Genomic DNA, 27,523 nt, shown 5'->3' on the forward strand with positions numbered 1-27,523 from the left:
TGAGCCAGCAGGAAACAGCCGGGGGGGGCGCTGTGTGGGGGGATGGCACAGGCTGCCCAGAGAAGCTGTGGGTGCCCCATCCCTGGAGGTGTTCAAGGCCAGGCTGGATGGGGCTTTGGGCAGCCTGGTCTGGTGGGAGGTGTCCCTGCCCATGGCAGGGGGTTGGAACTGGGTGGGCTTTAAGGTCCCTTCCAACCCAAACCATTCTGTGGTTCTGTGAACATAAATAAACATTACACTGCTGGCTTGTACAGTTAAATGATCTTTAATATTCCAAATTTGAATTCATAATAATAGATCTATCTTAAGAGCTCTACGTATCTATAGTATATATGTGCTAAGTAGTTATATGTATGGCTTGTTCTACGTGCAGGTGTGTCACATAGCTTGTTGCCTCTTAGTTCTGTAAAACGCATTAAATACTTGAAATCACATTTTACGTCACAAGGGCAACGTAGTTAACTTACATCGTTATTTGCAACTCCCTGTCCTGTTTCTAAATGGACAGGCAGTTCGCTAACTCAAAGCAGAAGGCACTTATTTCACTTCCTCCTTCTGTATACTGAGAAAGTTATAACAAAATGGGTTTCCTCTGCTTACTGACCAGCACCACATCACAGTGATCCTCCCCTCCCCTCCCCTCCCCTCCCCTCCCCTCCCCTTCCCCTGTCCCCCCGCCCAGACTCCGCGCTCTGACGTCAGTTCCGCCTCCAGGCCCCGCCCCCTCGCCCGGCGGCCCCTCAGCGGCCGGAAGCCGTGCCGGCGGCACAAGATGGCGGCGCAGCGGCGGGGCCGGGCGGGCGGTGTCGCGGCGGAGCGGCCGCTGGGGCGCTCGGACTCGGAGCTGCTGCTGCACCCGGAGCTGCTCTCGGAGGAGTTCCTGCTGCTCACCCTCGAGCAGGTGCGACCGCGCCTCGCCCGGCACCGGGGCGGCTCCGCAGAGGGGCACGGCCCTGCCCGGGGCCGGGGGGGGGAGGTCGGCCGCGGGGCCCCAGCGGTCGCCGTGCGGGAGGTTTTCTCCCAGGCCCTCTCTGCTCGCCGGTCTTTGTGCAGCCCTGCGCGGGTGCACCAGAAGCACTCGGGGAAGAAATAATTAGGAAATAATAATAAATAAAGGAATGCTATGATTCGGATGCTCATTTAAAAGAGGCGTGCAGCCTGAGAGCTGCCCCCCTTGTTTTCCTAGGGGCCGCGTCTGAACCCTGCTGCAGTGGTTGCTAAAGAATAATTTATCCAACTTTGCATGTCCGTGAGGCAGCATTTATATACAGTAAAGTTACCCGTGGAAAGTCGATCTCTTCTCTGTTAAGGCTGGTGCATGCGTGCTCGGTGAGCTAAAGGCAACACATCCTACACGATCAGCAGAGATAGCGTTTAACTGTGTGTTATTGAAAAATCTGAGTTTGAAAGTGACTTATAGCCGATTTTGAAGCTTCAGTTGATGTGGAGTACTTGCTGCTGCCTGATCTGCAAAATTAGGTGAATGAAACAATCATTTAAGGCTTCTACAGGAGCTTGCTCAACTTTGTGTGCTCTTGTTCACATAGTTTATGTGCACAATAGTGTACAGGTTTTGAGCCCATATCAGAAGTTATAAAGCATTGTCAAAACCAATAGCAGCAGACACTTGACCTGTTTTCAGTGACCTGTGTTTGCATGACGTTACCGTTTTTTTCTCTTAATAAATTTGATCGAAGGTACCAAAATTTGTTTTCACAACGGTGTGTATGATCAGAAAGAAAACTTGCGTGCTCTTATAACTGACAGTGACAAGAAGTCTCTCTTAGCAGCTTACATGTTGGGAACTGGTGCAGAAGCAGAGCTCCACATCTGGGAGTTTGAACTGCGTTATGTTCTAATTGCCTGGTTTTTGGAAGTATGAAAGAGAGCTCTGACTTTGTAGTTGGATTCAGGGAGGCGTGTTAAAGAGTGCATGAAAACCTCGGTTAACAGCAGTGGCTCTATCATAACTTAATTCTGTTGTGTAGCTATTTTTATTGGGAAAAAAATTGCAGGATTTGCATAGCAGTGGACTGCGGGGGTTATCTGTGTGGGCAAAGGTGAGGAACTGCCCTGTGCTGGTCACAGCAAGGTTCAACTGTCTGACAGTGATGAAAACAGCCCATCGCACACCAAAACTTCAGCCAATCAGAGGAACACGTGGTACTGCTCAAATCTGCTTTACAAAGAGTGGCAGCAGCAAGAGGCAGGAGGCACAGAGAGGCCGTGCAGGAGTAGACAGATGAGCAGATGTGAGGAGAATGGGGAAACGGGACTCATGAAAAATTGATGGTTTTGGGGGCGTGGCTGGTGATGGGCTCCAGCCTGTGGAGGGCTCTTGCTGGAGCAGGGAAGGCCTCATGGAGACTGTGGTCCATGGAGAAACCCATGCTGGAGCAGAAGAAAATGAGTAAGAATCAAGGAACAGAGGAAGAAGATGCGTAAGAAGTAAGAAATGGCAGAAAGAAACCATTAAACACATAGGGAAATGTCTCTTCTCATCCCTTCCTGGCCTCAACTTCTCTTGTTTCCAGTGTGGATCGCTGTCATTCCCTCTCAGTTCCTTGCACGAGGAAGGAGAGCATTTCTTCACAGAGCTCCTCATGTGCCTTCTCCTCTGCGTCCTTTGGTGTCTCCTGCCCCTAGTGGCTTCTGCCCTTTGTTAAAGGTATTTCAGCAGCGACGCCATGTCCTCCTCCGCTTGGTTGAAGCTTTGGTGTGCAGTGGGTTGTTTTCAGAGTTATCAGCTGTCACTGGCACAGGGCATTTCCTTGCCTCCCACAGGGGTCACCCCTGCAGCCCCCTCCACTGACACACTGGCATTTATGCCCAATTCACTACTTCAGAATGGCTTTTGAAAAATGAAATTTTCCCACTGTTTGCGCTCTGAATTTCTCATAATAATAACTTTTTTTTCTTCTGTCCCCCACAGAAGAATATCCTAGTCAAAAATGATGTAAAGATGGACAAAGACGGCCTCACTGATCTCTACATTCAACATGCCATTCCGTTGCCTCAGCGTGACTTACCCAAAAGTAGATGGGGGAAAATGATGGAAAAGAAAAGACAGCAAAATGAACTGAAAAGTGAAAATAAAAGGTAATTTTGCTTTCAACGGGATAGATCTGGAGAGCTTAGGAAAATGCAGTTAATTTGGTCTTGTCTGACTACTAAAACTTGTACAAGTTTTGAACGTTGTTACAGTTTACCAAGAATGTTGTCATCATCTGTGTCATAAGTGTTGGATTCTCCTACTCCGATTGCAGGGAAAAAAGTATGATCTTTTTTTGTAATCTAAATGTTATTAGTGGTATCTAGTTTATAGTACTTGTTTTTTTATTGCTGTTTCAAAATTATGTATGAAGAAAAAAAATTGTTATTAGTTTCACCTAATAATTGTTAAATATTAATAATCATGTTTACAGTGTTTAAGACAAATACCAGCAGCATGTTGAACTATGCTTGCTCACTGAACAGGGTTGATGTGCTGAGTCAGGAATGTATGCTGCAGCAGTTTTGTGTGTCCAGTTCAAAACTAATGCCTCCTTTCTGAAAGTGTTCTGCCTTGTGTTCAAAACCTTTACGTTTGGATTTGATCAGAAAGCAAAATCTTCTTCGGAAGTTTATTTATGTTTTCTTCCCCAAACCTCCTCCCTGCCCAAGACTTTAACTTTGATGTGCATGAGTGGCAAGTCTGATTTAGCTCCATCAGTAAATGCTAAAGGAAAGGTAGACAGAAATTCTCATGTTTTTTGCACTATTACAGCTTGCTAATTTCATAAGTCTGTTTCAGCCTTACTGAGGTTTCTAGCAAGGAAGAGCTAAACAAATTCTGGCAAGTGATTTTTTATTTTTTTAAGCAGTGTCTAGAATACTGACTTGTCTTGTTATGTCTTTTTTTGCTTAAAGGGTCTGTTTGTAGGTAGGTCTGTTTGTGACTTGAAGATAAAAGCACGAGGTTACTGTTCAAATAATAAGACACTGTTGATGTGCTGAAGTAGGTGCAAAAGAATTTTTTATCAGAGAACTAAAGATAGCGGGGAGGATGTTTTTGAGAGAAGGCAGCTGTGTTAATTTTTAGATGGGAGAATGGCTTCATCCTTATATCATATGTAGAGTAAGTGTAGGAGCTGTTATTTTGGTACACTAAAACTCAGTAAGGGTCAAACCTATTTTTACTAGGGAAATGGTCAGTAAAAGTAAATATGTTTAATCTACCAGTCTGCTTTTCTTTAGCAATTGCTCTTAGCATTTAGCATCTAGCATGCCAGGCTTAGTTTTTGCTCTGGTGTTAGACAATTTTAAGGTTTTCTAGCAGTCACTATTTTTTGCTAGAATTAGATCTTCATACTTGACAACTATGCTGGCAAAGAGCTATCTAGAATAGTTAATCTTTTCTTGCTAGCACTACTGACACCAGAGAACTGGGAGCAGGTAATGGAATTTCAGCACATTCAGTAAGTAAAAGTTGCACAGAGAAAGCTTCAGTTACAGTATGGTCATGGGAAGAATCATGGAAGTTTGGTCATCTTTTTGGATGTTAAAACGGTATGTTTTTCCTCGTAGCTGTGTTGTCAGCTTCAGGAGAGTTGGTGTCATGCCGTTGTGAAGAGAAGGAAGTAGACCTTGGCGTTCTTGTTTTTAAAAACAAAACCCCTGGCCATTATGAGGCTGTAAATTATGTGCAAGTCAGAGGTAAACTGACCTAAAAGTAAATTACTTACTCAAAGTCAGATAAGCTGATTGATCATTTGAATAACAGGAGCTGTCTGCTGCATTCCACTGTGGAAAGGCTCTGTTTTCCAAAGTGTGCTCGCAGTACTGTGGGGCTTGGAGACGATCAGCAGAGCTCGGTGTGTAGTTGCATACCTCTAATAGCTGCAGGTAGGAGGTAAAAACACATTAGTAACTTCAATTGAAATTTAAAACTCAGTGTTGAGTACTGTGTTTAGTTGTACTGCTGGTGATTGCTGGCATGTCCTAAAAGATTTGCTGTGTATCAGCTGAGTTGCAGCGTCATGTTATACCTCAATAATACAATGAAATATCTGAGGTCATAGGTGATAGCTGAACATCTTGTTTCTGAATTTTGAGTGTGCAGACAATCATAAGAACAAATGTACTGTATCCAACTTCAAACATTTTAATTAACAGTTATTTTGTAGAAACATTTGTAAGATCATCTTGACTTCTGGAAGGAGGAGGATGGTTTGAATCTCAAAATGTATGTGTAGTTTCTGAAGTGCTATGGAGTCTGAAGAATCTCATCCACAAACTCATTCTCTGGGAGCTCTGTGGATGTGGCCTTGGTAGAGCTGATAATTTTTTCACTTGATAATTTTAAGTCACTTGACAGGCCACTTCAGCATCCTCTGAGAACTGCTAATGCACTGAAAATACTGAGTTCAGCATATAATGTAGCACTCGTGACCAGTTTCTTAAAACATTAGCAGAAGAGGTGATCACCTGCCTGTTTTGGTAGCAGGGTAATCAGGAGTCAGGACCTTAAACCTACACTTCTCACTGGTTTTAGGGTGTTACATTAAGTACCGGGCTAGGCTAGACAAGGAACCTTTTTTGTTCAACTGTCCTTATGGTTGGGACGTGCTCCAGAAGCCATCCTGACTGCATGAGTGAACTGAATAATCATGTGAAAGAGCAGAAACCCTGCTTGCTTGTGTAGAGTTGTTGGTTCCTCTAGCAAACCTTGAGTTCTTCACCATACAGTACATAATAAACATCAGGATTAGAGCATGCCCACCATTCAGCCCAGTTTATAGTGTGGTTTGAGCACTTCCCTGGAATTCAGGAGATGTGCATTAAAATTTAGGTTTCACAGAGTGTCTTGTGGAGAGGAACACGATCTCAAAATGTTTCTTTTCAGCTGTTAGCGAGCTTCAATATCCTCCCTCAGAAGAATGCTGGCTAATGTGAGTCCTGCTCTGCGGCTTTTAAGCTTTCTCTACTTCGTGTAAAGAAAATGAATGTCACACCTCAGGTTCTGTGGTCTTCTGTAAGCCACCTATCTAAAAATTAGATGTTGTGACAATTCTTGATGGTACGGTGTCCAGTTTTATTTTGGAACTTGTCCAAAGTGTTTCTCTGGGAGTGTTACCTGTATTGTAGCATGTGGAAACCTGTACAAGTGCTACAACTCTAAAATTCAGTTTAGCATAGATAACAATCCAGGTAGAATCGTAGTTAGTTCTTGAATTACTAATCTTAAAGCTTAAATTAAAAAAAAAAAATTAGAAAAAACACTTTAAATTAAGGAAGGTGACTGAAAAAGGTTTAAAATCCCTTCTTTCACATAATTTGTAAACTAGCTTTCCAGAAAGGCTGCTGGGGAATATTTTTTGTTGTTGTTGTTTTTTTCCAGAGTGTTAAATAATTATTAGACGAAGCCAAAGTGAGCAAAGAGTATCATGCTTTATTTTTGAGGCATGTATCAGCTTTTTAGGCTTTTCAAGTGAAATTGTACTCCTTAATGTAATGGATGTGTTAAATACTGCTGTTGTTTCAGTGAAACCCTATCTACTGTCTGGTTGAACACTCCTTGGAAGTGAGTCATGTTTTGTAGAAGCTCTTCTAGAAACCACAGTTACTGTACATGTAACCCAAAGAGCTGTCTGATCTCTTGACAAATGTACCAAATGAAAATAAGGTCTCTGTGTCTATCAGTTCTGGGAACCTGATGAATAGAAAAAGAGGAGGCTTGTGTGACGTGTATTGTTGTGAACAGATAGTAGTGTAGAAGCAAATCTGAAGAAGAGCTGAACTTTCTCGTGCTCTGTGAGCCCCTAAACTGTTACTTCTTTCATTCCAGAAGTCCCTGGTCTTGACAGAAATTGTACATGAGATGTATCATTTCTTATTTTAATGTGTGAAGTTTTCAGCGGCTACTAATCTAATGTTTCAAATCAAACAACTGAAATCTCTATTTGTGGCTTCTTTTAAAGTCTGTAGATATATCTAACATCAGTATTGTCAAATTAATGAATGTATTTCTTTGTTGAAAATGCTATAGTTCAACTTCTATTCCCGTTTTATGCAAGATGGCTAAACAGTAAGTGCGTACTGAAAAATGTAATTTCTAAACAGGAATAATATGACTTAATGGTGGTTTGATTTTTTATTTGTTAAATCTGCACAGTTTATCTTTGCCATTCTTAAGCAACACATTTTTAAAACTTTATTTATTTAGAGTAAGCTATGATAACTGTGTTCTATTTTTTTTTTTTTTTTGCCAGTCAGGATGTTTTCTGATACTGGTCTTTTAATACTAGCTTGATAGTATTCTTTTTTTCATAAATCAGTTGTTACTAAATTGGCCAGCTCTGACTAGACACAAAGGCACAAACTATTCAAAAGGCATTAAATCTGCTTAGGGTTCCTGCTCAACGGCTTATTTCAAAAACAAGTATGCATTCTTTTTTGCTTAACATTTTCATTATGAAAAATGTTATCTCACAGTTTCTCTAGGATATCTTACTACAATTTTGAATAAGTACGGAATTGAGGAGATTTAGAAGCATCGGAATATTAGATCCTGTTCTTGTAAGGTGGCTCATGCTTTCTCAAATACTTTTGAAATAATTAACAACTATTATGTCTTTTGCTATTGAGGAAGAACTACAGTGGTATAAGTGTACAATCTTAGAATGTTCCTCACATAACCCTCTGTGTTGACCTCCTACGTGCCCCATACTTCCCCCTCTCTCCCCTTCATATTTTGGGAGCAATTCCTGTTGCTTAAATTTGGGGCAGCTAAGAGTTTAAGGTCAGTATTTTGGGATGTATTTTTACTTTAGGCAAGATTAAATTCATTTTTGCTGCTCATGTCTTGGATATGGTATTTTTGTGTCATCTGGCTTGTGTTTCTGATCGTTTTACAATTTGTATTTTCAGTGTTACAGCGGTGGAAGGATTGAGGAAACGGCCTTTGATTGTATTTGATGGCAGTTCAACCAGCACAAGCATAAAAGTGAAGAAGACAGAGAATGGAGCTACTGATCGCCTAAAACCTCCCCCAGCTGGAAGCACCACCAATACTGTTAGGAGATTATCAGCTTCTTCAAATGCCTCATCATACATTTCAGCCTCCAGTTTATCAGAGGACGCTAAGCTGGAAGTGAGGAATAGTGAGGCTAAGCAGAACAATATTTCAAAGACTAATAGCAGTGTATTGGCTAGTCTGAAGGCGTACCCTTTGACTCCAGTAGCAGGAACTACTGTTGTGAAGTTAAAGAGATCTGTTCCAAAAGAAGACTCTGAGTTGCCGGTATGTATGTCTTGTTTCACAGTTTATTTTTATTGAAACTCGAAAGAGCCAAAGGTAGACCCTGGTAAGAATCTCCAGGATTATTTTATGTTGGAGTAATAGTACAGCATTTAGAAACAGGGAGTAGCTGGTTTGGGAAAGTCTAGGAGGAAAGAAAAAAAAGCAGTACTTTATATTTGTTTGTGGGAAGTTTCTGTGTTAGAGGCAGCTCTGTAGAAAACAAGCATGTAATTGTAAAATGAGTAAGTAGGTAATATGTAAGGTGGTGCTGGTAGCAGAATCAACCAAAGCAAACAAAAATAACCCTACTTGTAGGTCTGAGAGAGAGGACAGGTATTATAGAACAAGAGCAGCCTGGTCTGTTTTGTAGTAGGGAAGAAAAAAGCGGAATGATAACATTTGTAACAATCACACTTGAATGATTAAGACAAGCTTTCATTTGTCAAAGTGAAGGAGGAGATGTTGAAGGAACTGAAGTGAGATGCTGCAAGCTGTAGCATGTGTCCTTAAAGGAAGAAGGCCATCTGTTTTAAATCTCACATAGGAATTGGCAAGCTAGAGGTAGGAATTGGATGAGAAAATCTGGAGAGCTGCCTAGATTGTGGGTCTGAATGAGAACAACAACAAACCATGCTAGCTGGAGTGAGAGGACAAAGGCCGAGTGCTCATTTTGAGCCATGCTGATCTTGCTCAGGTACCTGGGTTTCTATAAGATGATGAGGAGGTTGTGCTGAGATCTTGAACAGAAGGGTGCTGTTCTCAAGTAGAAAACTGATCACTGAGTTGTTAATCATAACGCTAAATAGTGACCTCTTGTCTGTACGTTAGATTCAGCTGCAAACGAATTCTAGGTAGAGAAGAGATCTATGTTATGGATAAGGCAGAAGGAGACTGATAAGCTGAAGAGATGAGAGAAGAACTAAGGATATGTGGCTTCAGAAGGGCGGACCTTTGAAAGTGGAAGTAATGGTGCTGAACACAGCTGCAAGTTGAGGAGAAAGATGCAGTAGTAGTTCTGAATGTTGGTGAAGGTGCGGTTAGTCTTAAGTGCTTGCCATTGAGCAAGGAGCAGAGCCCAGTAATGGGCCAGCTGCAAGGTAGGGATAACTCTTACATTAGTGTTGTATTCTTTCATAATACAAATGTATTAAATAAATGCAGGGGCTCTTTTACATTTCCACTGAAAGACAGGAATACTTGGAACAAGTCCAGGCTTCAATGGAGGAATAGAGGTATATGATCGTGAATGAACTGCAGAGGGAGCTTTAGAAACGCAGCATGCAGTTACACTGTTACATTGACTGAAGTTCTCTCAGGACTCCACACCTTATTTCTGTTTCCTCAGTATTGCCTCATGTAATTTTTTTGTTCATCCTTTTTTCTTCCTTTCATTTTTTTCCTCCCTTTGCTGTTTTTCTTTCTTTGCTTTTCCCTTCTCTTTTTTTTTCTTTGTAATTCTTACATGAAGGATTGCAGATAATATCCTTACTCCATAGTTTGGTAGGTTCCATATAAGTTCTGTTAAACACAAGCGTCTAAACGTATCACTGGTCTGAAAGACCGTTTTAACAACTTTTACAAGCAATATAGCTGTGGCACTGAATCAATTTTATGCTGGAGAGGTGTTTCCTACTACCAATATCACTAACTTATTTTATAATTTAGAACTTCTCTGTTGGTCAGATCTGAACCTACAGAGCTTTTGAAACTTGCTTGGTATACACCTCACATCTTTTTTCTGTTTTACTTGAATGTTTCATAGACATAATGATGAACACTTAAGTGTCACTATATTACTGACACTTGGAAGCCACGGCTTCTGATACTTGACTTTCTGTCTTAGCCACAGTTTGTTGTCCAGTTTAGTACAGGTAGGTTCAGTCATATGCCTTGGTTAATGTGGGTCAAAAAAGTTTGAAGTTAGGCAAGTATGGCCTAATGGCTTTTGCTGTACTGTCTGAAATTACAGAACGTGGTATTGAATAGTAATACAGACAGGAGGAAGCAGTACACTTGGTTGATGGTTGAATCATAGAGTCATAGAATCATTAAGGTTGGAAGAGCCCTCCAAGATCATCTGGTCCAACCACCCCCCTACCACCAATGTCACCCACTAAACCATGTCCCTAAGCACCTCGTCCAACCTCTCCTTGAACACCCCCAGGGACAGTGACTCCACCACCTCCCTGGGCAACCCGTCCCAATGCCTGTAGCCTATGAAGCCTGGTGTATTTATAGTATAGTGATAGTAATGACGATTGCCTTTTCAAGAAAGTGGTTGGGTTTTGACTTCCAAGAAAAACTGAAATTCTCATGCAGAATAGCACAGAATTATCCTTCTGATTAATTTGCTACAACCTCTCAGTGGTTGAGGCCCACAGGATTGCTGTAAGCTAACTCTTCAGCTCTGAAGGAGAAGAGAGATCTCCAGATCATGCCAAAACTAGCGTGTTCAAAATGTTCTGGAAGAGTCACGTACCTATATTTACTATGTGTGAACTATTAAAGCCCTAATTTCTCAGATTTTTTCCTTATTTTAGATGAAGAAACGTATTTATTTTACCACTTCAATCTCCCATTGCTTTTCTTTAGGCTTGCTTAATGTTTTCTGGCTTCTTAGAGGGGAGGAGCAGGGATTGAAAAATGAGTTTATCTGAGGCTTCAGCAGTTATTTTACATTTTTATATAGGTCATTACAAAGGGAGACCTACTTTTCCTTTTTTACTGACATTTTCTGTTTGACAACAGTGAATTGATTTTCTGGTTCTGTTGACTGTTTTCTTTACACAACCCTGTTGTAGAAAGTATTTTAAGAAGACAATTTGAAATAACTTAAAAAGTGTGTTTTGAAGCTTTAATGTGTAATATGTTATGTGTAATGTGTTATACTTTTGTCTAACTCATTTAAGGATTAAGGAAAAGCAAAAGATGCATGTGATTTGCATGTAGTTAAATTCACAGGCTTTATTTCCTTATTCTCTGTCTCTGTGATATTCAACTTTCTCCACAAGATGGCAATAGAAAGCTGCATAGTAGCTGAGTACAGCAATAGTTAGCACTAGGTTTGAACATTTCAAATTAATTACTAATATCAACTTGGTGCAATATATCTAAAAATACTTGTGTATTTTCTTCTGTTGCAGAATGACCTAAAGCCTACGGAAGCAAAAAAGAAAATCCAGCATGTTACATGGCCATGAAGTAGCTAGCGGTGCTCAAAACATATATGTTACTTCCATGTTTTCAAACAGATAAGTCATATTTGAACAGTTTAGGTACTCTTCTTTTTAAACCTTACAGGGATTCAGATTGCTGTGAAGTTTTAACAAGTTTAAAGGTTCCCTGTTGTAAATCTGGAGTCATTATCACCAGTCACCTTAAGAGCGTCTACTATTGTACACCAAGCAGTTTATTCCCTCTTTAAAAGGTGGTAATATTATGTTACACTAAACCCTCCACTTTTAGTTTACAAGACTATTATAGTTCATCTCCTGTGTGTCCTTACGAATCACATGCATAAGTATTCTTGATTTGTTTTCAGTAAGATTCAGTTCTGTTCCACTTCTGGTTAAATAGCTAAAATAGTTATTGATATTCAGAGTGATCCCAGGAGCCTACTTGGCTCTAAAAAGATGACTAATTTAGATGAGAAAACTGACCTTTCTGCTGATAAGTTATTCTGAGGCACTTTTTTTTTTCTTTTTTGTTGCACAGAACACGAGTGTAGAATTTACGGGGCAGGTTAAGTTGGTAATAAGAGATGAACTATTTAACAGCATTACTTCAAATTGAAGTTTCTCTTATTGACTTATGAAATAAGAAATGCACAGACGGAAGTACGTTATTAGGCTGTCTGATACGAATCTTTGAGAGGAAGTAGTGAATGGATTAGTGCCATGTTCTCTAATACGCACAGGCATATTTTATACACATGTAAGTGTAAAAATGTGCCGATATAGCAAATTTGCTTGTTTTCCTGGTTATAATCATGCTCATAAAATATGGGGAAAACCTGTGGAATGCAGACCAGTGCTTTCTCAACTTACAAACAGTTGGAGAGGGAAAGGGTCAGGAAGACAAAGTACCACCTTGAGAGCATTAGTGTATGTAGTTGCACTCGTAAGAAATACATATTTTATTCTCTTCCCTTATGATCATTTAAGGTGGATGTTGGTTTTCTGTGAAACTTGAGGTTTCATCTGGATTATTGGTAGTGCCTTATAAGGCAGGCATCCAGTTAAGTTGATGGCAACTTTTTTATTAAATCTCAGTGGCTCAGGATGAAGCCTGATCCATTTTAGATATGAATGGTAAAAAACAATAATACTTCCAGACTTAGTAAAACAAAAACAAAAATCTACTTCTGAATCCACTTAGTTAACTGACTAAAAGAAGCTGTCAGTAGTGATCTGAAGGCTTGTTTACATTTTTTTAATTGGTTAATATTGAAACCAAAAATTGTAGCTTAATTCATTACTGACAGTTGTCCATTCACTGTTGTGACATAAAAGGCACTTCTTGAATGCTGTAAAATGGTAAGAATGTGTGTTTTGAAATATGGTGTGCTGTTTCCCTTTTACTAAACACTTGTGCAGTTTTTGTACTTGAGTACAGCAAACTTTAACGTAATGTACATTTTGTATGTAAAGAGTTGTCTTTTAAGTAGCCTTATCCTATTTAAATAAATTCAATTAAAAGCAAACCAAGTAGTTCCGACTTGTTTTTATGATGTAATTAGACCAGTCCATTTTATGCAGTTATATTTCAGTGGAATTCAAGTGACTAGAACTTAAGAAATACTTACAGGGTAGAAGGCTCTGTGGCTACTTCGGAGTTTTAGCAGCAGTTGGTACCGTGTGAAGTGCTGCTCCTTGCACTAGTGTAACCAGTAGGAGTTCTGTTTTGTGGGTGGCTTCTTGGCAGTGGTTTAGAGCCGAGGTTTTATTTTATTGTAGGTCCAGTTGCTGGAAGAGTGTGTGTGTGTTGGTATTGTTAAGGAGTGCTGTGCAGAGTTGTACTGGAATGACAGCCTGATGCTGCTGTTGCGTGGTAGGAGTCTTGTTTTAAGGCCGATACGCTTTCCAGCTTTGCCATATTTCACCTACCTTTCCCCAAAGCTGGGACCATTCTACTTTCTGCTGTAACCTTTATTGTAGGGTGCAAGCCATGCTCTTCTTACTACCCTATGCTGCTCCTTTAGATAGCAGCAGTATTTCTCTCAGCAAAGTACACAAGCAGAGCTGCAGTGTGCTGGAAGACTGGCAGAACCCCAGAGGAGGCTAACTGAGGTGGGCGCTCTCCGGCTTTGGGAGGTGTGGATGTCGGAGGGTTTTTATGGATGTTTTTATGGACTGCAGCCTTCATTCACAGAATGAAGTCACTACAGGATAGATTTTAATTATCTAGTGGGATCAGATTAGCAGGGTGTGCACTTCAGAAATATCAGACAGCCAAGTTCTTCCAACTGTACAGTAAAACAAGTGTGATCCAATGCAATTATGTAGTTTGCTGAAGTAATGAGAGAGGAACGACCTGTGAGTACTGTACCCTTGGTACTAAAAAAGGACGAATTTGAGAATAGTGGCATGAACTAGGAGCAAACTTACCTTCCCCAGTTACACACAGAGCAAGTACACTCCTAATTCTGCATTTCACGTTTGAAGATCACTGAATCACAGAATGGTTCGGGTTGGAAGGGACCTTAAAGCCCACCCAGTTAACCCGCCTGCCATGGGCAGGGACACCTCCCACCAGACCAGGCTGCCCAAAGCCCCCATGCAGCCTGGCCTTGAACACCTCCAGGGATGGGGCATCCACAGCTTCTCTGGGCAACCTGTGCCAGCGCCTCACCACCCTCACAGTAAAGAAAGATTCCCATTGGAAAAGTGGTGTTACTTTCCTCCTCTTCCATGATACAAGCAAATTCCATGGGGAAGGTTTACTGGGTTTGTGCATTGCATAACATGGCCACATTGTGTTTTGGGAAGATGGTTGTCATCCCGTGGATTGTGTCATCTCAGTTTTATTGCCTTTGTAGCAAACATGTAGCAGAAATGATGCTAGAGAGAAGGGTATTACAAATTGCAATACGTAATAAAATTAAAGCATGCCCCAGTCAGAAGATAAACTTCTGACTTTTTGCAAAGATAAATGTTGTTTGAATTTTTTTAAGCGTGGTTGCTGGAAAGAATATTTTGGTTTTGAGTTCAGAGCCTATGAACACACTTTTATCAGCTGCAATCAAATCGGTATTTTTGCATAGTTTGGTTTTGCTGATAACTTTCCCCGTGACTGCAGTTAGTAGAAGACTGCTGTATCAGCAGGGCTTGTACAGGGCTTGTTTAAACTCCACGATTTCATAGTGACTTGGGCATGCAAAAAAGATTGTGTCTGTGTGGCTCTTCCATTCTGTTTCTTAAGACTGTGAAAGCGTTTTATTTGTAAATATCTGGTGTGTAAATGCAGTTAAACCATGATAACAATTTTGTTTTAAATGACTTTATTTTGAAAAATACAATGTGCAGTGTAATGTCGACTAAATGTAATACTGACACTGTCAATCAGAGCTTGTACTTCACACGATGATCAGCTAGTCATGCAATAAAATATGTATGTTATGAAGCACTCCCACTTCAACTGTTTTATCGTTATCTCTTTATGACATTGCACAAATCCTTGTACATTAACACACCCTCTACGCCTGTAGTCTTCCTACATACTTGACAGCACACACTAGTCACATAGCTCAAGAACACTGAGGTGAGACCACAGCCTTATTGAAATTGGGTGGTGTTTGCCATTAATTTCAGCAGGCTGGGGGCTTCACCCTGAATACCCATCTATGAATTTATTGCGTGTGGCCATTGTAATCACTGAACTGTATCACTTGCTCATAACTTAACTCAGATGCTTAAACTGGAATATTTAATGGGAAAAAAAAAGTGTATTATGTCAGTAACACCCAAATGGTTTTATATCTCAGGTTTTGCATTAGTTTTAGTTAGCTACAGAAATCTTAAACACCGTCACTGCTACTAGAGATTCTGAAGTTGTTTTCCCTCTGTACTTGGAGAGTTTGAATAGGAAGGTTAAGTGATGTTAATAGTATAGCGCAACACGGAAGGGCAAAGCTAGTTCCAAACATCTGTGTGTTTCAGGCTATAAATTGCAAGCGCGGCTTTCTGCCTCTTTTCCCTGCCTCTTATTTTGAGCTTTAAATATCCTTTCCACATTCAGGGCAAAGGATGTCATCCCTTTCTGTTAGGAAGCCGCGGCCCACTAACGAGAGAGAACACTTCTTACAGTTAAAGCAATCATTATGCCACTGCCGCTCTTCAAACGAGATGTACTTGGTTCCTCCGAGACCTGTTTGGAAACCAAAAGCATTCTGTTACAGGGGAAGAATAGCGCATTAGCCATTAAGTGATGCTATTTCAGACTCCACTTCTGGGTAGCTGTGGACATCTGACATACAGGAGTGAAAAATGCCATTATGCTGAACCTATTTCTGTTTGTTGCTGTGCTAATTTTGTCACCCTTGCTCTGGAACAAGTAGGATTTTCATCCTTAAGCAGTTCTGTTGCTTTCAGCTGAGTTAGTGAGCTAGACTGTTGGTGTGGTTATGGATGGTGGCAGAAATGAACTTTCAAGGGATAGCTTAGCCCTTAGCTGACAGCAGGATGGCACTACAACGCACAGCAAAAGAAAAGCAACTGCATCTGATCTACAGAAGTCTGGTGGTTATTTACACAACATTTGTGATGTCTGGGTAAGTTAATCTTGTTTTGTGAAAATGCATTAAGTTCTTTAGAAAATAAGTCTTGATAGGCTATGTAATCAGTTGATACACAGATTTCAGGGAGGGTGCCTCAAGAAAAGAAGGTTAGCAAATGACAAAAAACATTCAAAAGTGTGAGGCTGTGGAGGTCGTCATAGGGAGTATAGAAGTTGTACAGAAAAAAAAGATAAAATGGGCGAATGTCTCTTGTAGTACTAATTATTGCTTAACCTTAAAAATGATAAGCAATTTGAATATGATGCAGAGGAACTGACTAGCTGAAAGTCAATGAAAAGACTTACTTGGGCATATCTCATACTTGAGAGGGTTTTTTTTTTTTTGGTTTTGCTTTTAGTAATAACATTGGGAAAAAACAGCATGAAAGAAAGGACTGCGATATTCAGAAGAGAAATGCCTCTGGAGTGAACTGGTAGCAATAAGCAAGGTGTTACGCACTGACTTTTCTAGGAGATACGCAAACCAGCATCTATGAGTGAGGGTCAGAGCAATTTTATGAGAAAAAGATTCAGATATAACTCAGATATGCAATCGTGGTGTTAAATGCTGATTACTTCCTGTAGGAGATTACAATTCTATGCTAAGTGTTACAGGTAAAGCTGTAAGCAGTTGCTCTTTTGAGTATCATTGTACTGGAAAGCAGTATGTAAAAGCGTTGTAATTTCCCAGCTGCTGTCCCGGGAAGAAATACTTTGCTACAACATGAGGTATAAGGGAGTTAGGCGCTGCTGGTAGAGACTGTGGTTGCTGAGTTCAGTGATCCCTCTCATAAGCACGAGTGAAATGCCGTACAGAACATGGATATCCCACTACCTGCATAACTCTGTTACCGTGCATCCACCATGTTTCATGAAAGTCAGGTGGAAAGGAGACAACTTCAATTTAAGGACCTCTTCCACTTTTTATTAGGCACTTGGAAGGCATGGTAAGTAAGTTCACGAATCCTAAATTATGTAGTGTCTTGATTCTCTCAAGCTATTTTTAATATTAGAAGCAGATCATCAGAAAAAAATAATTTTTCAGTGACTCGCCGCGAGAGACCTACCACTGATCGGGTTTGTGCATCCAGCACACTTTTTGGCGTAAAGGTTGCAGAAGCAGCTCAGGCAATACGCAAACTCATCCCTGGAGGTAAAGCGTTGTCCAGACAACTGCTTCTTGCATCCAGTGCAAACAAAGCACTCCTTATGCCAGGGCTGCTCCCGGTAAGTAACGCCTCCTGAAGTGATAGCCTGTTTATGGGAAGTAAGACAAAGTGTTTTCTTGAGGGTGGCAGCTTTGTATCTTTGGTAGAGAGGAAGGGTGATGAGGTTTTTGTGGGTGGGAGGAAGGAAAAAAAGGCTTAGCAGCAGCAAAGCATAATTTCGGCTGAATTTAACCTCGAGAAGAACATACAAGTGACTCATTATAATTGCCCCATTTATACAAAGAAGCCCTATGTATCACTCTGAATTGTGCTCTTTGTTTTTAAAGCCGGTCTTTGTAGGTCTTTTTTTTAAATTCATGTGCTAGGATTTGTCTCATTTCTGTTCCTTCACCTGTCCTGTTCTTCATAGTGAAAGAACTACCTTGTGTGTTTTAATTTTCCTCTTTTTTCCCTTGGCAAAGATCGCTTTATTTCAAATTTTACCTGAAATCTTTGCTTTCTGCTTCTCCATAATTCGTCTGGGCTTTTTCCTCTTATAACTAGTCATTGCCTACAAAAACAGCTCCCCTGACGTTAGACAAACCAAAATTCTTTTGACTCCTGAGTGTTCCTAAAAAACTGTAAAACTGGTCAGTTTAATTTCGTTTCCTGTCTTCACAAAGGGGAGGTTCCCTGGTAAATCCGTCTTCTGTGTGATCATGCAGTTTAATATGTGCATTCATCTGTCTTTGCCTCTTCCCAAAGTATTTAGGAGCTTGTTCTCAAACAGAGTTAAAATTAGACTCTAGGAGGGAGATTTAAAGTATGAAACTCCTATCCATCCATCAATTTTTTGAAGCTTCTAGGAGGTAGTAAAGGTAATTAGATCTATATTCAGACAAAGACAAAGGAAAACACGAGTAAATGTTGTGCCTGGTGCAGGATGGGAGCTGATATTGTATCATCTCTTGAAATCAGTTGATTTTGAATCTTTTAACACCCACCCACCCACTCTCACACACAGAAAAATACGATGTTCTACCTGATCGGACTTAAAATGTGATGGAGCTTAATCCCTTGTGTTTTAGGAGAATAAGAGCACTACCTTCTTGCACTGGACGCACTGCATAGCAAACTGCTTTTCGTAGCAGGGTACGCAGAAGTTTTGATTGTCTTTCGGGATGAAACTCTTTGTCCCAATTGGCTGTTGACAGCGGTAGCAGATAAAGCAAGTCTCGTGCCAGCTGTTGCCTTTGTATTCCATCTTCCGAGTACCTGTAATGAGACCAGAACACAAACTGAATTTCTGGCAAAACCGATGCAATTTGTAACTCTAGTTGATGACAGGCTGTCAGGGAATATGCGGTGCAGCTATGAAACAGGCTTGTTTATGTTCGCAAGGTGTGGGGTACCAGTTTAAGTTTTTGGAGAGCAAGAGCTTCTCCTTCTCCTTAAAAGAAGAGAGATGTTTACTGCTAATCCACTTTTCTGTCTGTTGACACGATATCAAGTGCTTAGAAGACTAACGAGCTGTTTGTGTGTTGGCTACTGATGAAGAGCCACACTAATTCCTTTGCCAACTCTTCTCACCCCTGTTACCACAGGGTGAAGTTTTACCATTTTCCCTTTCTCAAATATTAATTCCTCTTTGTTTACTAGTATCATAACTTTGTTTTTCTTTTTTGGTCTCATTAAATTCTGCCCATTCTTCAGCAATTTTTTTTTTAAAGATCTCACTTGCAGCAATGTAGTAAGTGCACCGTTACTCATCTTTCTGCCTGGTGCTTGAGTATAGCTGACCCTTTTTGTTAATGGACACCTTTTAAGAATTTTGCACTCCCTGTGCTGGTAACTCTTTATACCATACCAAAAGGAATTCTTGGAGGAGTGGCATCCTGGGAAAAGATATGGATACATGTTTTTGGAATAGTCGAGAATTATATTTACACATTTTTAGCTGTTCTTTATTTGGGTTTGTATTATCACTGAAACACAAGGCAGGGGGAACCCTGTTTGTTACCTGCTAGGTTGAAGTCAGTGGGAGCTCAGTTTGCAGAAGGCCTGAAAGATCAAGCTTGTAATTATTTAGTATTTAATGGGCTTGTCATTATAATGTTTTATTAAATCTAAATTGTACGTTTAGTGGAGCAAAGCAAAGAACAAGAGTAGCGTCAACAATCTCCATAAAGGGTATCCAGCCTATTGCTGGTTCTTTCAAAATGAATTATATTCCAGTTGGTGATCAGAGGGCTCTCCTGTATTAATATAGAGTGCTGTATGAACAAACTTTAAAAATAGTAAAAAAAAAAAAAAAAAAAAAGTAAAAATAAAATATTTCCAGCTTTAAAACTAGCACTGGTTGTTCTGCAACATGTTAGTTTTTAGTACTGTATCTGAAAAAACAGGTATGCATGCAATAATAGATGGAGATGCTTATACTGATAGATGAATGTCTATCTGCTTTTATGTATCTTTGATGTTTCTTATTTATATGTCCTACGCTGTCATCAAGCCCTTATCAAAACATTTCAGGTGTGCAAAGAAATTTGTGGTTTTGAGCTTTTTCCTAGGATGACTGATGCGAGAATCAGCCAAGGAAAAATTTAACTGGAAAAAGTACCTGGTAATCTTTATGGAACATGAATATGGATTGTTCAAATTGCCTTTTAATGTTTTATTGCTGGACCAATATTCCTTCCACTTTAAGGCCTCAAATCATCAATCAAATCAATTAAAAATCAAGTGCTGTCCTATCATCATGTGCAAGTGAGTCTTCTTCTGTTTTCCTGTTTCTTTATACCTTTGTGCTCAAGAAAGACCTTACAGATATATTGGCCAATTATTCATTTTTATCGAAGAATCTAAATTTAGAGTATTTATGTAAAAAGTTAAACCGAGAATTAAGTAAACTGTATGAGCGTCCTCTGATCTTCAAGCATGGAAAGCCAATTGAGACAGAGTACAAAGGCAGGATTGGACAGAAGAGCTGTGCAGCCATCAAAAGCCTTTAAATGAATGCTTCTAAAGAAAACTGTAGATTCCATTAATAAAAAATACTAAATGAAATAAATACTGGTTTTCAAGAATAATCCACTTCATGTGTATAAAAATTCTGTCAAGATCCATTATGAAAACTATGGGTTCTGGTCATGGAAATGATGTAGGATGCAACTGTATCTTATGAAGTTCACGGTGTCTTAGCAGAGAGAGTCACGGAAAGAAATATTTGTCACCACAAATATTGCCGAGCTTGGGTTTGATATTTAACCTGATCTTTCCTCAGTCCAAAAAGTGAGCATCCTAACCTGGCATAATAGTCTTCTTGCACTCGTTACATTTGGAAGAGTATTCGTTGGAGTAGCAGTCAGTGCAAAGTAGATGTTCCTCTTTTGCGGCAAAAGGCTTGTCCACCAATGAATTCTTGCACTGGAAGCAGTGAAAGCAGGTTTCATGCCAGTGGCGCTCCTTGTAAGACAGATCCTATAGAAATCCAAAACCACAGAGTAAACAGAATGAGCAATTTGCACAATTGGAAGCTCAGAGAATATAAACATGTTCGGATCTGAATCACAGCCAGGAGCTGAGGCTCATTCCCACAGCTCAAGAAAACAGCGTGTTCTGATGAAGGTGAACTTATTTTGCCATGATTACCAAAAGCAGCTGATGACAACTGTCAACCCTCTCTCAACTGAAGGTCAATTGAATTAAATTTCAGTTCAGTTAGGTATTTCCTCTGAGAAAAAAGTCCTGGTTTTGAGTCAGGTTAGAACTTGTTAACTTTAGCAATATAATAACTTCCCCTATTTGTCTTAGGTATTTCCAATTTCTAGGTCATTTCATAGCTGTTTCTTGCTGGAGTGAAATCCTTTTCCTGGTTACTTTCTGATAGTTCCACAGATTTACACCAAGGGTGGAAGTGGCCTGATACCTGTTCCTTTTGTTTGCGTGTGTGTGCATGTGTGTGTGCTGTGACTGATTTTTACCAGGTCTTATATTTCCATTTCAAATGTAAATCAGATGCATTGCTGGAGACTGAACGCTCTGGAAGATGAGACCACACCGTACCTGCAGCCCCTGATCCAGAACACTCTTGACCAAGGGATTAGCACCTTGGAGCACCTAAGTATTTAAAATATCTCCCCCGTTATGCTTTTTAAAATTAAAACAAAACAAACAACAACAAAAAAACTTGTTCTAAGAACTGTGACTTAAAGGATGCATCGTGTCTTTTGAAATTCAAAGTAACCTGATTAAGTAACATTTAAACAGTGTCTTTGGGACTTCAGACAAAATGGAGCTCAGATCATTACAAGAAAGAGTATCTACCCCTAAATATGTAGGCTTCATTTTGAGGCAGGGCTGGGAGGTGTTTTAGTGTTGTCCTGAATGAGAAGTATAAAAATTCAGCAGAAATAATTTCTCAGGTTCTAGCTCAAGATCTGCTATATATTAATTTGAAGCACAGAATTATTCTGGTTAACTGAAGGAAAGGAATGAGTTTAATATTTTTTTTTTTATTATTTTTTCTAATTGTATAAAGTAGAATGGAAACAGTAGCTTGTGTCAGACCTACTCTGGCCTAAGTGACTCCATGTGAGCATAGTCACAGGTAACTCCAAACACACAATCTTAGCCCAGAGCAAACAAATACTGTGGATGTAGGTTAGCCTAAAATAGCAACATGTTATGTCAGCAGGATCCTTGTTCTCAAAAATAGCTAACAGGAAACACTGAAATAGTTTTTGCATAGCTCAGCGGACGCGTAGTAATGTGCTAAACTATAGTAACTTCAGAAGAATTTGCAAAATGAATAATCTCTCTTTGGACTGCTGAGCTGCTCACCTAAATTTCTTAGGTCACTGTGAGTAACAAGTAGTGTCCAAAATGTCTTTTGTCTCTGAGAATGCAGCCCGAGAGAGAATATCTAAGCTTCCTACTGTACAGCTTTCTGGCAGTTGTTTACTCAGGTTGTCTGTTCATTTCAGCTAAATCTTTTTGAAACAATTCAGATTTCTGATCACAAAATCTTAGACTTTTCTAATAGCAAAACAAAACAAAACAAAAACAACCAAACAAAAAAAACCACAACCAAACAAACAAAAAAACTTGTTTAGAAGTTATTTAGCTTTTCCTTTTTTTTTTTCTTCTTCTTTAAATGAAGTTGATTAGCCTAAATCTGATCTCAAAGGGGAAAAATATTTTCACCAGAAAAATATACAGCCAAGAGGGTTTTCCAAAATATGAAATTTGCCTGCAAGAAAACAGAATGACAACAAATCTGTTTTTCTTTCTCTTGTAGCAGGACGTATTCCATTTTTTTCCACTTTCTGCATTTCTCCTTATTTTGCAATATTCTGCAAGCTAATTTTTATATCCCAAACTCACACACTGATATTTCCTTTCATTTTGCCTTGTTTAATCAACAAAATTACACCATGCAGAAGGTCTGTTTCCTGTTGAAGGGGAATAATGAAGAAAAAGATTAGTTTTTGCTGATGCAATGTTTAATATTTGAATCGATTACGATGGCAGATTGTGTGGACGCTAGTGGAGCGGGTCACAGTAGCAGACACGGCATAGTGGCAAAGTGATAAATCGCAGCTACAACCCAAAGCAAGCAGGATACAGACTGGTGCGAATAATCTTTAGCTAGCTTGGATGATTGCAACAGCTAGTGTCATCGAATGTGGGGGATGTTTAGGATGTCTGGGTTGGACATGCCTGCAGCAGAGTATTGGACAGGTGAAATGGTTATTGCTTTCTTTCTCTGAATCTGCCATCCAGAGCAAGGAAGTTCAAGGTACTGATGAAACCGTTTGTAAATTGTTTCACGGTTGTTCTTAGGTCAGTGCTATGAAGTCGGTGGATATCAGGTTTTGTCTATGTCAGTACATTGCATATCTAACTGGAGCTGTTGGCTTGCACATAAGTTACAGATTTATCGATCTAGATCCGATTCTACACTGGAGAAGCTGCATCTGCAAGGATGACTTCAAGCTTGTCTGACTATTGGGCTGGTGCTCAGTTAAGCTGAAAGAGCATTAGGTTTACTTGAGGTTAGGCTAGCTGACAGGAACATAAACAAATCTGTTCCAGCAGAAGACACAAGCGATATACAACTAATTACCGTTTATTGCATGGATTTCCAGGAAGAGCTAATAAAGACAATTGCTATTGTGGACTCACAACTAAAGTGCATCCTTAAAATACTGATGAGTGTGACTTCTCAGCTGCTTTATGCAGCTTGAAAGAAATGAGTCCCTGATGCTACATATTTTAACTGTAGTTTTTAATGAATCCTCTTATGTTTCCTAAAAGAAATCTGGAGAATGACTTTTTACCATCAATCTGTGCATCTGGCTATGTAAACTGACAGCCACGTGCTCTCGTCAGATAAAGCACATGCAAGCACAGATAGCAGCCTGAAGAATTACCATAGATTGACATTTCAGAAGTGGGACTGTGTTTACATATAGAGAGATGCCTACACACAGATGCTTGTGGACTTGGTCTGTCCTGGGCAAGTGTTTTGCAGCTGAAGAGCAGAGAGCTGCAAACTAGTTCCAGATGTGCTCCCAGTGAAAACAGAGGGGGAGGAGGGCAATGCCTGCCTCTGAAGAGCTACAATAAATCCTGCAGCTGAATTTGCAGGAAGAAATATTTAGCACTTCATTCAGTTATATTTCTTCTGAATGTGAAAAATAATAATTCCCTTATCTGCTTTTGCTTGAGTATAAACATAACTAGATTAACGAGACCTGAAGCTACTCAGATTTGAATGGGTGCATCTCTCAGCTTGATCTGAGAATCTGCCTCTGTTGAAAATTTCAGCACAGCACTCCTCGGGGGGACCAAATGAGTGGCAATGTTTCTCCAGCAGACATCAGAGTGAGCCAAGAAGAGGTCAATTGTACACACACAGATGACTGACAGTAGGAATATGGCATAAGGAAAAATTAATGTGGACCCCATTTGTATCTAAAGCTTTTTAGTCATCCCTTGCAAAATAGGTTTGAAAGTATGGTTTTAAAAGCCCTCAGGTGCTTTTCAAAAAACGTTATTTTTCCTGACTTTCATCATGTCATCTCCAAAGAAAACTTTGTCAGGATAGCTGTTTTCAGCCCCTCATATCCTGCAAATACATTGTCTCTTAGACCTTTATAGCTCTAAGCAACTTTAAGCCATTATGAATAACCTTTTCTCTTAAACTGGCTCTCAACAGAGACCCAACAGGAAGAAGGAGACTAGAGGCACCATTACAAGAAGAGTAACTGTATATGTTTGTTCACAAATGAAAAACACATCAGACTTTTTTTTGCTAGCAATGATGCTATCTTCAGAAGGATAAGCAGGGGAAATGGGGTACTGCAATAAATCTCTGTACAAACTATGGCCACGAACACTCTGTAACAGAACACTTTAGTATACTAGATTGTTAATTCCCTATCAAAATCGTATTTAGAAAAGGTAAAATTAAGCAGCACTCTACTGAAGCCAGCACTGTAGTGATATGAGAAGAGATGAATGGTCTCTGTCACCATTCCTCTTCACAACAGCGAGTCTGATACTCAGTAATGCACAGAGGAAGTGTTGCAACGCAGAAGAGAGCTTAAAAATTAGGACATCTTTTCACCCTTTCCTGATCCACACCATTAGATGCTTTATTTTTTTTTAGTTTATATGTAAGACTGACCCTTTTGACTCATTTTTGGCCTACGTGCTGCCAAAGTAGTTTTATCTCCTGCTCCACTTCTAATTTCATTCTCACATTTTGTAGAGGGAGTTTTCACCCTCTCCTGCTTGCCAAGGCCAGCTTGTGGTCTGCATTAAGCACTTGATTACTGGAGGTATTTCCTGTATTTGTGATGTTTTCTGTGCCAGAGGGCCTGCAAAGAAACTATTAAAAAAAGGCAAAAATCAACCAAAAGTCACATTTAAGCAGTTAAGCAAATGAGAACATTATGGATGGATTTCCAGAGAGAAGCAAGAAACAGCGGGCGTAGGGAGCATTCACCGGGGACACGGGCATCAAAATGCCAACCTCTTCTGCTTAAAAGGATCAAATTTCTGCTAGGGCCTGTTGGCATATGGAGGATGTGTAATAGCTGTGAGAGACATGGCATCCTGTTTTTCGACTGTCTGTCTGCCAGTGCCTCCCACCACTCGGTATATGAAACTTCAGTGTAACCCAGGGGAGGTGATGCTATGCACCAGTGCTGAAACACAGCAAGAAAGACACCGCAGTAGCGTCAGAGCTGGTGAGCTGGCTGTCTCCTTGTCACCACCTGTTTTGCTTTGGTGTAGCCCCTTCAACTGTAGGAGGGTTGCTCCTGAGTGGGAGGGCTGGTTAGGGGATTGCTCCTGTCCACTAAGAGGAGATTCTGTTCACTGTTTTTCTGCTGTCTTTTGTGTAGTAATTTTCACACAGATGAGTAAGCATTTATGATCTTATCAAAGCTAGTTCTTGCTTTGCACCTAATTTTGCAGGTAAGTGTTCATTCTTTGGATTTGAGGAGCTCCAAATCTTAATCCTAGTCTTTAGACTCAAATTTTGCAAGTCCTAAAAAACAGCCATAGACTAACCAAGCCACCCACAAGTAGGAAATTCTTTGCAGGGTGAAACGAGGAACATCCCCATTGGAGCTGAGTTCTAATTTCAGCTCTTCTCAGTGCAGAGAAACAGCGATGGCCAAGAAGGGACTTGCAGAGGAGGATCTGAGGTGAGAGCTAGATGGGGCTTTTCAGTTTGTCCTGTGGATGGATGTAAGGGTGGGTGCCCCTGGAGGACGCAGAGGCTTGGATGCTACCCTTTCAGATAACACTTTCACTTCATAAAGTTTTAGTTCTGAATTTTACAGCTGAATAAAGGCTATGTCAGGACAACTAATATGCATGGAGTCTACTTTGTACTTGTTGTAACCATACTGGTTTTATTCCCAAGCAAGACATGTTTTGACTGTACTGCAAATGCAATGTGTGAAAAGACACACATATGTATATATGTGTATAATGTGTATATATCTATTATGTGTTTAGATGCTTATGTGTATATATATAGTTTAATAAGGAGAAGCAGCATGATTTTTGTGACTTTGTGTTTCCCGGTTGAATTATGCTCAATCATGGAAAAACTTTGACTGAAACTTGTGGCTGAGAAACCTGTAAGGGCTTTCTCTTAAATGTATTCTCTGGAGTCTGTTACTGTACTTGAAAAACTACTCTAGTTTTCCTCTCAGTGGGAATATTATTCAGATCTCTTTTTTACTACTCACAACATATTTTATTTTCAGAAGACTTGAAGAGCTTAGGAACATTTATCTATTTATCAAAATTTGCTTAAAATTGGTCAACAGGCTGAAAGGCTATAGCATAGAGGGTTATTTGGAGGCACAAACAGCAGTCACAGAAACAAACAAAAACAAAGGATGCATTTTTTCCTGGTACACAGTTAATCTGTTTAAGAAATCTTTATTTGCTATCTTTTAGTTTTGGTTCTCCACATGTAGTTTTGGTTCTTTACATATAAAAATATTCTTGTATTGCAGAAAATTAATTTGTTGCTTTTTGTTGTTGTTGTTTTTCATCTGCTATTAGTGTGTGTTTTGTTTAAAAATACAGAAATGAAGTATATTGGATAACACCCACACTCCCTAAATCCATAAATTTGAGTTGAAAAGTTCAGCCTGATTAATTCCTGAATACTTTGTCCGAGATTTGTTGAAGCCAGTCCAAGTTTTGAAATTCTTGAATATCAACGCATGGAAATATCTTCTCAGGGGATTAGAAGGAGACCTTAAAACAAAAGCACATTCTAGAATGGGGCAGAAATATTTTGCTTTTCCAGGTCAGGCCAGCTGTATTTTTTCTCTAATCTGCATATTTATGAGTTGTAGGAAAACTGGCAGTTTTATAACCTCTTACCAGTTATTGCCAGTTCTCTGTCATGATGGTCAAACATTCTCACCTTTTTAAGGCTTCTGAAAGGGGCTTTCCTACCCATTTTCCAATAGGGTAGGATGGATAAGTTTGGAAGACAAGAAATCAAATTTTCTTGGTCTGGATAATCATATACTTTTATATCTCTAAGTCTTTGAGGTAATGATAGTGTGGTAGTACCAGTAATATGAATTAATTCATGTTCCTAGAGGCATGGATCAGTAATGAAGGAAATCAAATGAAGGAAATCAAAGAATCCCATGGCCATGTAACGTAAATTGCTGTTTTAATGCAAACCCATGCTGCCAGTGAAACTCTTGGCCAACTTTGAACATGTCAATTTTGTGCAGGGAGGGTGTATGTGGGATGAAATCCATCCATAGCA

The 27,523-nt window shown here is 39.8% G+C and overlaps 2 protein-coding genes and 1 long non-coding RNA gene across 7 annotated transcripts in view; 1 reads left to right on the plus strand and 2 right to left on the minus strand.

Moving 5' to 3' along the window:
- Positions 1–725: 725 nt before the first annotated feature.
- Positions 726–12,983, plus strand: LOC308199006 (ashwin). Of its 2 annotated transcripts, none has more exons than XM_080602368.1 (4): positions 726–901; positions 2,933–3,099; positions 7,909–8,281; positions 9,110–11,482. In XM_080602368.1, the coding sequence occupies exons 1-4, from the start codon at positions 773–775 to the stop codon at positions 9,134–9,136; spliced, it is 696 nt and encodes a 231-aa protein (XP_080458494.1). In that variant the 5' UTR covers positions 726–772; the 3' UTR covers positions 9,137–11,482. The 2 variants fall into 2 exon arrangements, with proteins under 2 accessions (XP_080458494.1, XP_080458493.1); XM_080602367.1 differs by having other exon boundaries at positions 728–901; positions 11,425–12,983.
- The window catches only part of LOC308199031, a 177,442-nt gene continuing 161,860 nt past the window's right edge, over positions 11,942–27,523 (minus strand). Inside the window, exon 2 of the long non-coding RNA XR_013954353.1 lies at positions 11,942–14,025. This is a non-coding gene — a long non-coding RNA (uncharacterized lncRNA). The remainder of the gene's footprint in view (positions 14,026–27,523) is intronic.
- Positions 14,764–27,523, minus strand: part of FHL2 (four and a half LIM domains 2) — a 42,002-nt gene continuing 29,242 nt past the window's right edge. For all 4 annotated transcript variants that reach the window (XM_080602329.1, XM_080602331.1, XM_080602330.1 and 1 more), the window contains 4 exons: positions 20,508–20,682; positions 18,308–18,477; positions 17,122–17,308; positions 14,764–15,646 (listed from right to left, as the gene is read on the minus strand). In XM_080602329.1, the coding sequence (XP_080458455.1) occupies positions 15,495–15,646; positions 17,122–17,308; positions 18,308–18,477; positions 20,508–20,682 (684 nt within the window). In that variant the 3' untranslated portion in view covers positions 14,764–15,494. The remainder of the gene's footprint in view (positions 15,647–17,121; positions 17,309–18,307; positions 18,478–20,507; positions 20,683–27,523) is intronic.

The sequence above is a fragment of the Anser brachyrhynchus genome (genome assembly GCF_964034855.1).
Source record: "Anser brachyrhynchus genome assembly, chromosome: 1".
NCBI classification, from domain to species: domain Eukaryota; kingdom Metazoa; phylum Chordata; class Aves; order Anseriformes; family Anatidae; genus Anser; species Anser brachyrhynchus.